Genomic DNA, 14,296 nt, shown 5'->3' on the forward strand with positions numbered 1-14,296 from the left:
CCGACGCAGCGGTGGACACGGTCGAACACACCTGGAATTTCTTTGACAGTAGCAGCAGCGCTGACGAGATCCATTTCCATCTCCACAGGCAATTCATACACGATAGATTTGAGCCCCCCCCCCCCCCACAGAAATAAATTGAGGCTCGATAAATCAGGTGAGCTTGGGGGCCAGGCAACTGGTTCACCACGGCCAATCCATCGACACCCAAAACGCCTGTTCAAATGGTCACGAACACACCTTCCATAATGGGCAGGTGCCCCGTCATGTTGAAACGAAATGTTGCATCTCACATTTGCTGGAACATCGTCAAGTAACCCTGGTAGAACTTGTTCAAGAAAGATCCGATATTTAGCGGAGTTCATGTGGGATGGTAACAGGTATGGGCCGACTCAGCAGTCACCGACCATACCTGCCCACACATTTATTGCGAAGCGATGTTTTGCCGCATGGGGGCACACGCCGTGTGGGTTGTCGTGAGCCCACACAAATGCTGATTGAATAAGCCTTCCCGAGTGAAATAAGCCTCATCCGTGAACAAAACATAGGCTGGAAAATTCAAGTCTTGAACACTTTCTTGGAGAAACCACTGCGCAAAAGCCACATATGCAGGATGATCTTTGGGGAGCAGTAGCTGAACCCTTTGGAGATGAAAGGGGTGTAAGGAATCATCGTGCCAGACATGCTGTACACTGCAACGAGACACTCCTAAGGCAGAAGCAATGGCACGTGTGCTGGTAGTAGGATTATTTTGGACGGCATTCAACACACTTTCTTCCATGGCGGGAGTTCACTTCGAACATAGTCTGCCCGCACTACTCCTGTTACCTCTAAATGACCCATAATCACACAAATTTTGATGCACATGCGCAAACAAACGGTGGTCCGGTACATGTCTGCCTGGGAAGCGTTCTCCATAAATTCGTTGAGCCGCTCGTCCGTTGCCCTCTGCTAATCCATACATTAGGTGCATGTCTGCTAGGCGCCTCCTTAGCCAGGTGGGAAGGAGCAGCAGTATGTAGCACACACTTCTTGATTAGGCTTGGGTTCGAGCCCGTCGCCACCAAATACGGAGGATACGGAAAGGTCAGGGAATAACCACCGCATCTCCCGGAGCAATATGGCCTTAGTTGCTAATGCTGCTAAAAAAAAAAAAACCAAACCAAGCATGTCTGCCAGCTCACAGTTCCTATATCGATGCATGCTCTTCGTGTGCCGATTACTGCTTTAATGAGTAAACCAGAAATTTTCCCTCTCGTGAACTGATGAACAGCGCTGTCTACAGACTTACGGTGACTTTTCCAGTTATGGGTTCCTATGCGATTCCCATTCCTTTTAGACGTTACCTACCTCCCCTAAATGTTTGTACCAATATTTTTGAGACACCCTGTATTCAAACTGTCAGCCTTAACTACTTGCGAAGGTAACTTGTGCTAGCAATCAGCAACTTGCTGGCTAAAAGAGAACTTCCTACAATCTAGTCTAAACCTCTTCCCCTGTAATTTTAATTTATGGCCCCTAGCTCTGGAATTCTTTATAACAGTGAAAATTCCACCTTCATTTATTTTACTAACTCCCCCCCCCCCTTCTTAGTCTTATAAACCTCGGTCAGGTCACATCTGAGGTGCTTAGTTGCCAAGGTCTGTAGCCCACATAATCGGAGTCTTTCCTTGTATGGTTATCATTTTTGCCAATCACCATATGAGTTGCCAGCAAACATGGTCTTACAATTGCCTTATACTATGGGATTATGGTTTCCCTATTTCTAAAGGATAATGTTTGATAAATCATTGTGAGAAATCATTGTTAGTATTTAGGGTTCAGCTCTTTCTCTCACTCTTTTTGTTCTTGTATATATTGATGATCTTCTTTTACTGACTGAAAATCCTATCCATAGTTTTTCTGATAATAATGCCTGTTTTCACTGCTCAGAAAACGTATCTACCCAGATCATAACTCATAGATTCCTTTCTTCTATTGTTTTTAATTCAACTCCCCCCCATGTATAATTTATTTTGGGATTGCTAAATGTATTCTACTGCATTAAAACATAGCTGCCACTTGATTTTTCTAAAGAGTCTCCTCAGAGACATTGAGGTTGACTGATTGAGCTACTAAATGATACAACTTTCGTTTTTATACTTTAAGTTAGAAATAAATGTTAATTCACAAATAAATAAATAAAACAGCAGATATCTAGGTACATTGTTACCACATTATTTAGTATGATATTCATAATTTTTTCCCAATAGTTTTGCTTAGGTAATTCATTATGTATAATTATTTAGGCCTGGATAATCAAACAGCCTGGCAAAACTCAAGTTGACAAGTTTCACAGTGTCTGGCAGCAGATGCAAATTCATGTAAATGCTGTGTTTGATAGTGATATGGACAAATTGAATAATGAAAAAATTCCTGGAGTGAAGCAGGTATGGTTTTTATTAGTCCTGATATATTTATAAAAGTGTTTATGAAAAATTGCTTCAATTTTGTAAAATAAAGAATATTTTATTTTAACCTTGCTACCATTAGCATTTTTTCTTTTTCATAATGTAAGTACTTAATTTGCAGTGTGTGAATGTGTAGTGCATGCATGCACACAAATACTTTGAATTCTTATGTGGTATTTAAATCTTCGCATTGTGAAGACAATTTATCTGTCGGAATAAACTTGTATGTGTTTTAATGCTTCTTTAAATTTCATGTTCAGTCCCATGTGTTCTCTGTTAGTCGAAAAAATCATTGCATAGAGAAAATATCAATTTTCTTTAAAAAAAAAAAGATTCCTAGGAGGCCTTTACTTCTCTTTGATGGGACAGTGCTTTGAGAAGGATGAGTGCAGTGAATTGTTCATATAGCCATGCAAGTTGGTTATTATTAGAACTGTGGTCACAGAAAGGAGATTTGATATAGGGAGGGAGTTGTCCTCTGGGATCTGTTTTTGGTCTGTTCATATGGAATTATGGATGAAGCAGTATTACAGATTCTATGTAGGGAATATGTCTATTAACTATGTGATATTTACTTCTAGTTTCTCTAATTCTAAACTACAAGTAGGACAAATCAAATAGCATTATGTAGATTCTGAATTCTTGGAATGAAGTCCAGTGGTTGTTATTTTTAGCTGTATTGATTATTATTAAAAGCAGAGTTAAGTATGACTGATGTCTGGGCACATTTTTACTTCAGCAAAACCCAGAAGTATTCAATTTTTCTAGTTTAAGACATTTTGCCAGGCTCTGAAGAGTTAGCATAGTTGAATGGGATTTTAATGGCAGAACCTTGAGAATTTTGTATGAGTGTATAGGTATCTCTCTAACTGACTTATCCTTCTGGAGTTTGGTTTGAGAAACCTATTAATATTATGATTAAAAGCCATTCAATTTCTTCTTCAAGGTTTGCTGTCTTGGTGACCACCCAAGCTTGCAGGCCCATAATCATATGAAACATTGTAGGGTGTAGCTGGTAAATTACCAGCTAGTCTTTTAATGATCTTCTGTTAATTCACCAGCTGATCATTAAAACAGGCTTAAGTTATATGGGGAAAACAGGTATACCGGCTGAGGTCTTAGGCATAAGACATGGGAAAGCTAGAGCATGTTTTAATTGAGAAAAGAATACTGTAAGAATATACTTCACTGTGGTCAGTGTACATGCTCTGGGTCCCAAAGCAACAGCACTGAGATCAAAGTATAAAAGGAAGCGATATAGGTATTTATTTGTATGCAGATATGAGATATGACTGCATTTTGTTTCAACATAGCTTTCCTGATCACTGGGCATGGACTTTGATTTAAGCTGAAGGTATTAGGGGTGGTTGTTATTGTGCAAGAATAAGAATAGTTTTCACATAATGTTAGAGTGGCCTCATTATGCATATCTTAGAGATTATTTTGAAAGGGTAACTTGCTCTTTAAATAAAAGGAATTTGTTGATGTTGCTGGTTGACAGTTTATTGTACTGTATGTGTTGGAAGTAATTTGCTGAAATAGATTATTATTATTAGCTATATGGTGCAAGGAAGCCTGAGGCTTATACTGCACCAGCCAAAAAAAAAAAATTCCTGAGCCACCCTGAGAGAGAGAGAGAGAGAGAGAGAGAGAGAGAGAGAGAGAGAGAGAGAGAGACAGAGAGAGAAAAGGAAATCACCAAGAAAGAGAAGAATGATGATATCCAGCTCAGGACCCTGGGTGTGCCATGCCCATACTCACCAGATGTGAGCCCCTGGGGTGAGATGTAGTTGGTTAGTTTGATTCAGTGATGTTTCATTAGTTAATAGAGGTTTGCAACTATTTAGGGACAGGAGAAGTAACCCATCTCTCAATGGGGAGAGTTAATTCTATTAAAATAATCAACAAAGGCTAGGAGGTGAATGGTATGCAAGGTTTAAGGATGAAGGCCTCTCCAGCAACTTTCCAGTTCCTTCTGTTTTGAGCACTGGCCATCCATTTACTACCCAAAAACTCATGAATTTCATCTATCCATCTCCGCCTTTGTCTTCCAGGTTTTCTTCTAGCTCCTCTTGGGTACCATTCTGTTATTTTTTTAATCCATCTGTCATCATGTCTTCGAGCTATGTGTCCTGCCCAAGACCATTTTAGTTCTTTAGTTTTGATAAGAATGTCCTTTACTTGAGTTTTCTGCCTAATCCATGTGTTTCTCTTCTTATATAACAGTCTGATTTCCCAATATAATTTGTTTCATTCTTCACTGTGTAGTTCTCAGCTTCTCTTCCATTCTTTTGGTGAGTGCCCAAGTTTCACTTCCATAAGTCATGGTGGGGAGTATACATTGGTTCATTATTTTACGTTTCAGACAAACTTTCTATATTTCCTGAATGCTATCCATCCAAAATTTATTCTTCTCTTGACTTCCAGCCATTTATCATTATTACAGCTAATAACTTGTCCCAGATAAGTATGACTCCACCTTTTCAATTACTGCTCCTTCAATCATTATTTCCCTTTCTGTGGCATACTTGTTCATCATTACTTTTGTTTTAGCCATATTCATCTTTAGTCCAAAATCCTTACTAACTGTGCATAACTGATTAAGATTTTCCTGTAATTCTTTGGGATCGTGGCTTATGACCACAATGTCATCTGCAAATCGTAAATGGTTTAGGTACTCTCCGTTCACATTGACTCCTTTCTGCGACCAGTCTAATCTTCTGAAAGCTTCTTCAAGGGCAGCAGTAAACAGCTTCAGAGATAGTGTCTCCTTGTCGAACTCCTTTCTTGATTTTAAATTTCTTACTGTCTTTGTCTAGTCTAATAAAGGAGGTTTAAATAAATTTTGCTAATTAATCTTGATCTTAATTGGTGTGTCTTATTGTATGCATCCTTCAAAGAAAATGCAAACATGCCATTTCATAATTAATGCATATGACATGCTTTAATTATGAAGTGGCATGCTTGCATTTTCTTTAAGTTGCATATTTTGAAACAGGAATGCGAATTTAGTGTGATATTTTGTATTATATGATATTTTAACTTTGAATATTTAATAACTGTAATTTAGTAAAGTGCTTGTATTTGTGGTATTGAAATGTGTATGAAATGCAACCTCATTTTCTAGAAATTAGTGTTTTATTGATTGCATGTAATGTAATTAGTATTTATTTTACCTTTTAAATTATGTGTTTACCCTGTTAATACATATATATTAATTAGAATTTAAGACTTTATGCTTTAAGACTGTTAATGTAACTACTAGAGTTAGAGTTTTATGTATGTACAACAGTCCAAATTTAATTACACTACAGTCACAGCATAGATTTATTAAGGGGCAATCTTCTCTGACCAATCTGATTGGATTCTGTTATGCAGTAATAAAAGGCTACATTATCGGAACTGGATGCAAAAAATAATTTTGATATCATATACTTGGAATTCAGGAAAGCTTTTGATATCGTTGCATTTAAAAGACTGCACTTAGAGCACTATGCCATTAAGGGCAAGTTACTGCTATGGATAAAGGGATAGTTGAGTAGGAGAAGACAGAGTGGTTATTAATGGACACTGCCTTTCATGGACTAATGTTATTAGCAGAGTCCCCTAGGTTTCAGTGCTGGGTCCATTTTTGTGTTCTATATTTGTTAATGATATTGCTGAAGGTATATCAGGCATAATAATGTCTGTTTGCAGATGATACAAAGGTCGACAGGGTGGTTAGTGACAGTAATGAAGATATGCTGTTGCAACAAAATCTAGAATATTAGGCAGATGGGCTGAGAAATGGTAGTTAATTTTTATTGACAAATGCAAGGTATTGCAATGATTAGCAGTAATCCCAGATTAATGTACTGTGTGGTAACTACACTCAAGGTAATGGGAAATGAAAGACCTTGGGGGGGGGTATAATTGTGCAGTCAGAGATCAAGTTCTTTGAGTTTTGTACACAGGCTGCCAGGTCAGCTCATATCAGTTTTTTTTTTTTTTTTTTTTTTGTTAGGGATAGAAAAGTGATTATTCCAATGCATGTGGCAATGGTTAAGCTACATCTTGAGTACTGCATATAGGCTTGAATCTTCATTTTACAAAGAATGTAGATCTTCTGGATTGAGTGCAAAGAAAGATGGTGAGCGGGAACAAAATGGTGTCTTATCAAGAAAGCTTTAGTTCTGCAAATTGCAGCATCTTGAATGGCACCTGTGTGATAATCTGATTGAGATATTCAATCAAGATATATATTGAGATATATATTCAAGGCTTTGAATGGCTTGAGTAAGCTCATTGCTGATGGCATATTTACTCTTGCTCAGACTGCACAAGAGGAAAAGTATATTCAAATTGAGGAAGGATGGTTGCAAGACAGATGTGAGACAGTTTGCTTTCAGCCAGTGGGTAGTTGATTGTTGGATCAAACTTCTATCTGTTGTGGAAGTGGGTACATTGAATAAATCCAAGGAAGATCTGGACAAACTATTGAACAAGCGTAATGGGAAGTTTTTTTTTTTTTTTTTTGGGCTTGGCTGATGCTTTATAAGCTTGCTTTCTTGCATCATTTGCCAGTAATAATACTTCTTTATCAATGTACTGCTAACAACTCCCATTTTGTTTCTTCCATCCTTTTTATGGAAGATTCCCTCTTCAAGTCCCCCCCCCCAAAAAAAAAGCAAGACAATCTTGATCTAATGTTTGAAGGTCATGCTTCTCATATTATTTTGATTACAGGGCCTTGTTCACTATGAATTTTATCCTGCATGGTAAACAGTGAACCTGAAATATGGCAAAGCAAATCTATTGTGATTGGTGCAATTCTATTCAGAGAAAACAGCAAAAAATTTTCTCAGAGATCTGGCACATCACACTAATGTTCCTATGCAGTCACCACTTTCCAATTAAGAATTTATTGTGAAGCACTGCACCACTGTGGTTCCCTCATTCTCCAGATTTAGATCTCTCTCTCTCTCTCTCTGTGTGTGTGTGTGTGTGTGTGTGTGTGTGTGTGTGTGTGTGTGTGTGTGTGTGTGTGTGTGTGTGTGTGTGTGTGTGTGTGTGTGTGTGTGTGCGCGCTTTGTTTCCCAAGCTTAAATCCCCCTCAAAGGGCCTGAGATTTGCAGTGACTTAGGACATTCTTATTCAGAATGTAACATAAGAACTCTTAGCATTAGCAGAGGCATATGATGCTAGAAAGCAAGCTTATGCAGCATCAGCCAAAAAAAAACCCACTCATTTCAGCTTTCCGTTCGTTCCAAATACCTGTCCAGCTCAGCCTTAAATTTATTTAGGCTATCAACTTCCACAACAAAGGATGGAAGTCTGTTCCACCAAAAAACTACCAACTACCCGCTGGCTAAAGGCAAACTTCCGCACATCTATCCTACATCTGTCTTTCCTCAATTTGAATTTATGCCCTCTCAAATGATTATTCTGAGCGAGAGGAAGAATCCCATCAGCATTGAGCATGCTCAAACCGTTCAATGCTTTATACACCTCAATCAGATCACCTCGCAGGTGCCTAGTCTCCAGACACTGTAATTTGCAAAACTTAAGCTCTTTCTTCGTAAGAGCAACCCTTTGTTCCATTCACTAATCTTGTTGCCCTTCTCTGTACTCGTTCCAACAGCTCTACATCTTTCTTAAAATAAGGCCTCAAGACCTGTATACAGTACTCAAGGTGTGGCCTGACCATTGCCTTATACAAGGGGATAATCACCTCCTTATTCCTGCTAGAAAACGTCTTGTATATCATTGACAAGACACAATGAGCTACTCTTGCAGACTGTCGGCACTGCTCAGAAAACTTCACATCTGCCTGCACAATTACCCCCATGTCCTTTTTGTTCTCTACCACTGTCAGCGTAGTACCACAGAGTTAATACGTTACACTGGGGTTACTGCTTCCCATATGTAGTACTTTACATCTGTCAATGTTAAGTAAATTTGCCACCTCTCAGCCCATCTGCTCAACTTTTCTAGATTCTGTTGCAGCAGCGTACTGTCATTAGTGTCCTTAACAACCCTGCCAACCTTCGTATCGTCTGCAAACTTGGACATTAAGCTTGATATGCCATCATCAATATCATTTATAAATACAGAAAACAACAATGGACCCAGCACTGAACCCTGAGGGACTCCACTAATAATATTAGTCCACGATGAGCAGTGTCCATTGACCACTCTGTCTTCTCCCACTCAACCATCCCTTTATCCCTAGCAGCAATTTGCCTCCAATGCCACACTGCTCTAATTTGTTCAGCAGTCTTCCATGTGCAACAGTATCAAAAGCCATTATAAGATCCAAATATATTATATCAAAGTTATTCAGTTCATCCAGTTCCTTTGTGACCACATCATAGTATCCAATCAAATTGGTCAGGCAAGACTTTAACTTAACAAAACCATGCTGTGTTCGAGCTATAACTGAAGCCTTGTCTAGATGATCCTGCAGTGCTTCTTTAACCAGTGCCTCCATTAATTTTCCCAGAACAGAAGTTAAACTAACAGGTCTATAATTACTTGTCGCCCTTTGATCCTCCTTTGTGAATTGGGGTCACATTTGCACATCTCCAGTCCAAAGAAGCTTTCATAATTATGGCTAAGGGTTTGTTTACTTCCTTTGCTGCCTCCTTTCATATATAACTGGATAGATCCCATCCACCCTGGGTGCCTTTTTTATGTTTATCTTCAACAATTTCTCCTCTACTTTCCTCTCAGTTATTACAAAATCATCTAGCTCACTGCCAGAGTTCAATTCACATCTGGCATTACCCTCCCTGAATAACGTCTCATGTGTGAATGTAGATGAAAAATACTCATTAAGTTTGTTAGCAGGATCATCAACAGTTGAACCATCGATATCCAGTGGACCAATCTGATTCATCCCTTTCCTTCTAGAGTTTACATAGGTAAAGAATTCTTTGCTGTTTTCCTTTGCATCCTTTGCCTGCCTAACCTCCTTTGTGACTTGGTTACAGACCAGCTTATATCTGCCATAGGCTCCCATGTCACCCTTTAATTTATATGTATCCCATGTATTTTTCTTCTCTGCCACATGTCTAATTAGTTCATCTGACATCCATTGAGGTCTAAATCTTGAACAATATTTCTTAGTTGGTATGAACAGCCCAGTAGTTTCCAAGATTATTTCTTTGAATGCTTCCCATTTTGAATTTGCTGTTGGTAACATCATCAGTTAGTGCCACTGTATAGAATTTAAATACTGTCTCAGACCACCACAGTCACCTTTACGAAAGCAAAAACCCTTCCATTTACCCCTGATGGTAGTTACCTCTTTGAGTAATTTCCACTTCAGCACACTGTGATCACTGCAACCTAGTGGTTCCTTTATCTGCAGATTCTTAATGCATGAAGAATCACTACTGATAATCAGATCAAGAGTATTACTCCCTCTAGTTGCCTCCCAAATATGCTGATGTAGAAAACAATCATCCAATAAATCCACAAAAGCCTTGCTAGTGTGTGAGTGACCAACCCACAAATTCCAGTCAATATCTGGGAAATTAAAATCTGTCTTTATAAGATTCTCTGATTTACTGGTCCACTCTATTTCCCTGTACAGTTTCTTATTACACTCATCAGAGTCATTAGGCCTATAACACACTCCTCCCAATTTTGATCTCCCAATGCTTATGCCACACCAAACTGACTTGACACTGCACTGTCCAGCGATGTTGACTGGCTTCACTTCCTTGGATTTTGTGTTTCTTAAGTAATAACATAACCCTCCTCCTTGCCTATCCTTCCTGTACACATTGTACTCCCCAAATTTCAGTTCCGCATTCCTTATATCCGTGTTACACGACATTTCTTATATCCCAACAATATCTGCCTTTGATGTTTTGAGCAATACCTCAAATTCATCAAATTTATTTACCAAACTCCTAGAATTGGTGTATACATTAGTATACATGCACCTGTTCCTATTCTTAGCTACCCTTACACAGTTCACGTGTTTACTTGTACCGCAATGACCCCTTGCGGTCTCTGAAATACCCTGCATCTTGTTTTCCAGGCTGCTGCTCATTCCAATAGAAGCAGTGCAAGAATCACTTTCACCTCTGCCAATGGTACTGTTAATCTACTAGTCCTTGTATCCACCCCAAGCTAGCAGTTTTCCAACCCACCTAACACTGCCTCGATAGCATCAGCAAATATTTTTGCACTCTTTCTGTTTAAGCATATCCCATCGTTAACAAGCACAGACCAGGCTGAAAAAAATCCAACCCTTGAGCCTTGCACAATCTTTCCAGGGCTGAATTGATCAACAAGGCTCTCATCATATACTCCCTCCTATTGTGTGAATTGCAGACACTTTCAAATTCAATCCTAATTCACGGCTTTTTTTCAACAGTGACCTGTACTTCTTAAGTAATCAGTTCCAAAAGAAGCCTATCAGGAATGCTTCCAGAAGTTACAGTAGAATGTTGCAATCTGTGTATACAGTGTCAGGGAGACTGCTTTGAAGGAGATCCAACTGAATAGCTAGATTTTATATTTTATGAAATATTAGTTAATATTTCATACTTGCATTAAAAAATGGAAAGTAGTTTAGTTTTTCAAATGCTTTTTGATTATAAATCAAAATTATTGTCAAAAAGCACAGTGTAAGAGTCTTATCTTGTCCAGTCCTGTTTACATTATACTTCATTTTATTATTAGATTTTATTCTGTCATTAAATGTAATAGGATTCAAAAACAAAATTGCTTTTGAATCCTATTAAGAAAACTAACAATTCTTATGTACCTTACTGGAACAGTGTGTTTGGAAATGTGTAAATGTTGGGTTTTTGCAACCAGAGTTGATGATTTTGTCTAATTATCATGTTTCATGCTGATCATGTGAAGTAGGATATAGATAACCAGCTGTACATTCTTTCAAAGGAATGAGATTGTAAGGTTGCATTATACCTATGGAGGTAAATACAGTGTCTTGCTGTCTGCATGAATTTTTTAGGGACTATGTTCAATTTTTTCAAGAAAAGGGTGAACAGAAAGTGGACATGGAAGAGCCCAAATGGATTAACAACTAATGAAATCGACTTCATCCTCACTAACAGGAAATTAGAGTACTTTTCATATCCTTTTAATTTTCAATTTTTCCTGATAGCAAAGAATGAGTACTGGCACTTATTTTTTTTACAAAAAAAGCACTGTATATGTATATATAACACTGTGCAGTATTCTTGTTGAGTGTTTGAAATTTATGGCTTTGTGGATAGCACAGAGTTCTGCAGTATAGCTGCTACATTCAGTAGGGAGTTTCATAGCTAGTTCAATATTTGGAAATAATGCTGCCGCTGCACCAACCTGACTGTCAGATTTAGATCCATCTGTATAGATTGTATATTGTGCATGCTGATTTCTCAATGTGGCATGAATTTGTAATATGCTCAATAACACACATACGTTAATGTATATGAAACATGAATTTCACTATTTCCAGTTTGGTTGGCCTTCACATTTTAACATTTTAAAGTTCTTTATTAATGATAGGATTTATTATACTGTAGTGGATAGAGTTCTTGGTTCTTCAGGAATTAAAATCATGCAGATAAACGGCCACTGTTCTAGGCTGGTGGCTGATGAAATTAGGAAATCAATGGAGGAGAACTTGATTGATATAGTATCCGTACAAGAACCGTATTGGGCCAGGGTTCAATCGGAAATTCTTTATTTTATTTATAATTATTTTTAACAGTTTTATAAATTAGATATCGTAAATATTTTTGATATTTACACATGATTTCTCTAATTATGAATTTTTTATTTAATAAACAGCAGAAAAATAACTAAGCAGGTTTTCACCAAATAACAGATATTTATTTGAGAATATGTATATTCTTCTTAATATTCATTTTTGCCTAATTTATGAAACAGTAAAATGATTCTCTAAAAAATGTTATGGTTGTCATGGAAATAAAATCAGAAATTTTAATGAAAAGTGAATTCTTACAAGAACAGTTCTTACATTCTTCTTTTCTAAAACTAGTTTTTATAATTCTTAAAATCATTTAGTCTTAAGATATTTTCATGTCATAATTTTTCATTTGTTTTGTTTTTTTGTATGTTTTTCATGTGATCACATGCACACCATATTTTAGATTCTAGAAAAGAAAGAAGGGCTTTTTAGAAAGCATATGATGGGAAAGCGTGTGGATTATGCTGCTCGTTCAGTAATATCTCCAGATCCTTATATCATGGTGGATGAAATAGGTGTACCAGTAGTATTTGCTAGTAAATTAACCTATCCACAGCCTGTGACTTCCTGGAATGTTAGAGAATTAAGACAAGCTGTCATGAATGGCCCAGATATATATCCTGGGTATGTTTATAGTATGCTCTAAATGTATGAGTAGTTTTTTCTAAATTCCATAATGTTTAAGAAAATTATTATTATTTTTTTAACTTTGCCATTTAAAGTATTAATGTTCCCCCCCCCCCTCTATATATAGTGCAGTTCTGGTAAAAAATGATGATGGTTCTTTTGTGAAATTAAGTCCAACCAACAGAGTACAGAGAGAAGCTATTGCTAAACAACTACTGAAACCTTCACATTCATTTAAAGGTGGCATTCGAGGTAGTAAAGAAGTATATCGTCATTTACAGAATGGTGATGTATTGCTTCTAAATCGGCAACCAACATTGCATAAACCCAGTATCATGGCTCATAAGGTATGTTTTCTATATAATTGAATAAATTAATTTTCCAAATAGAACAGAGGTACTTTAGATGAACCTAGCTGTCATCAAAAGTTATGTACTGAGCAGCAAAATCAGACCATGAGGTTACACAGATCTAACCTTGTATTATGATATTTTAATATCTTTTGTTACATGTACATTTATATTAATCCAATTTTAATCTGCAAAATTTTTGAATTTACTCTTTTTCTCAAAAAAGGAAAGCTTTCATCTCACATGGGTTTACTTCCATGCCAATATCTTTTAGCACTCATTGACATCCTCATGATGCATGTAAGGAGTTCTCCTGTCTCAAATTTTACATTCTACCACTGACATAACCTTGTTTAATGACAAGTGTTATATGTGTTTACAGATTAAACAGTTTTTACACCTTTTACCAGAGCTTACATCAAACAACTGCTTCTTTACACTAACGGTTGTTATAACATGAATTATTGTGGACAAAAAAAAATGGTAACAAGGCATAGCAGCGCATATGGCCCACTTTGAAATTTTTCTGTAGCCAACATCATCGTTTTAACGTTTTAGATCATATAGGCTTCCAAATTGAGATATGCCTGGGACAAAATTTTGAGTCCAGCAGGAGCCTGCCTTGGTCCAGCTTGGACCAAGGCAGACTTTTGTCTTCCGGGAGTTGGTGTGGCCCAGTCTGAGAAAACTGAATGTTACAACTGCATTCCTGCAGAAATAAAGGGGGAGAGAGATGAGAGGCCTGAAATGAATTTGCTAAAATTGCAAAAAAAAAAAAAAAAAAAAAAAAAAAAAATAAATAGGCGCCTCCGTAGCCAGGTGGGAAGGAGCAGCAGTGCGTAGCACACGCTTCTTGATTAGACCGGGGTTCGAGCCCGTCACCACCAAATACGGAGGATGCGGAAAGGTCAAGGAATGACCACCGCATATTCCGGAGCAATATGGCCTTAGTTGCTAATGCTCCTAAAAACCAAACAAACAAACAAGCAAAAATAAATAAGATATTAATAATTAAAATAATAAAGTTTCACTTTGATTATGGGATATGTAGTTACTACCTACTATACATTGCTGTGGAAGAAGAGGATGGAGTCAGCACTTTCTGGAGAGAGATTAATTTGGCACTCATGCATAGTGCTGAAGTTCTATTTGAT

At 37.4% G+C, this 14,296-nt stretch overlaps 1 protein-coding gene across 1 annotated transcript in view; it reads left to right on the forward strand.

Moving 5' to 3' along the window:
• Window positions 1-14,296, forward strand: part of Polr1A (RNA polymerase I subunit RpI1) — a 476,971-nt gene that overhangs the window by 99,258 nt on the left and 363,417 nt on the right. The window contains exons 8-10 of the mRNA XM_090382924.1: window positions 2,289-2,429; window positions 12,569-12,789; window positions 12,920-13,139. Coding sequence (XP_090239050.1) covers window positions 2,289-2,429; window positions 12,569-12,789; window positions 12,920-13,139 — 582 coding nt within the window. The remainder of the gene's footprint in view (window positions 1-2,288; window positions 2,430-12,568; window positions 12,790-12,919; window positions 13,140-14,296) is intronic.

Source organism: Mastigoproctus giganteus, chromosome 10 (genome assembly GCF_048544385.1).
Source record: "Mastigoproctus giganteus isolate SK-2022 chromosome 10, ASM4854438v1, whole genome shotgun sequence".
NCBI lineage: Eukaryota > Metazoa > Arthropoda > Arachnida > Uropygi > Thelyphonidae > Mastigoproctus > Mastigoproctus giganteus.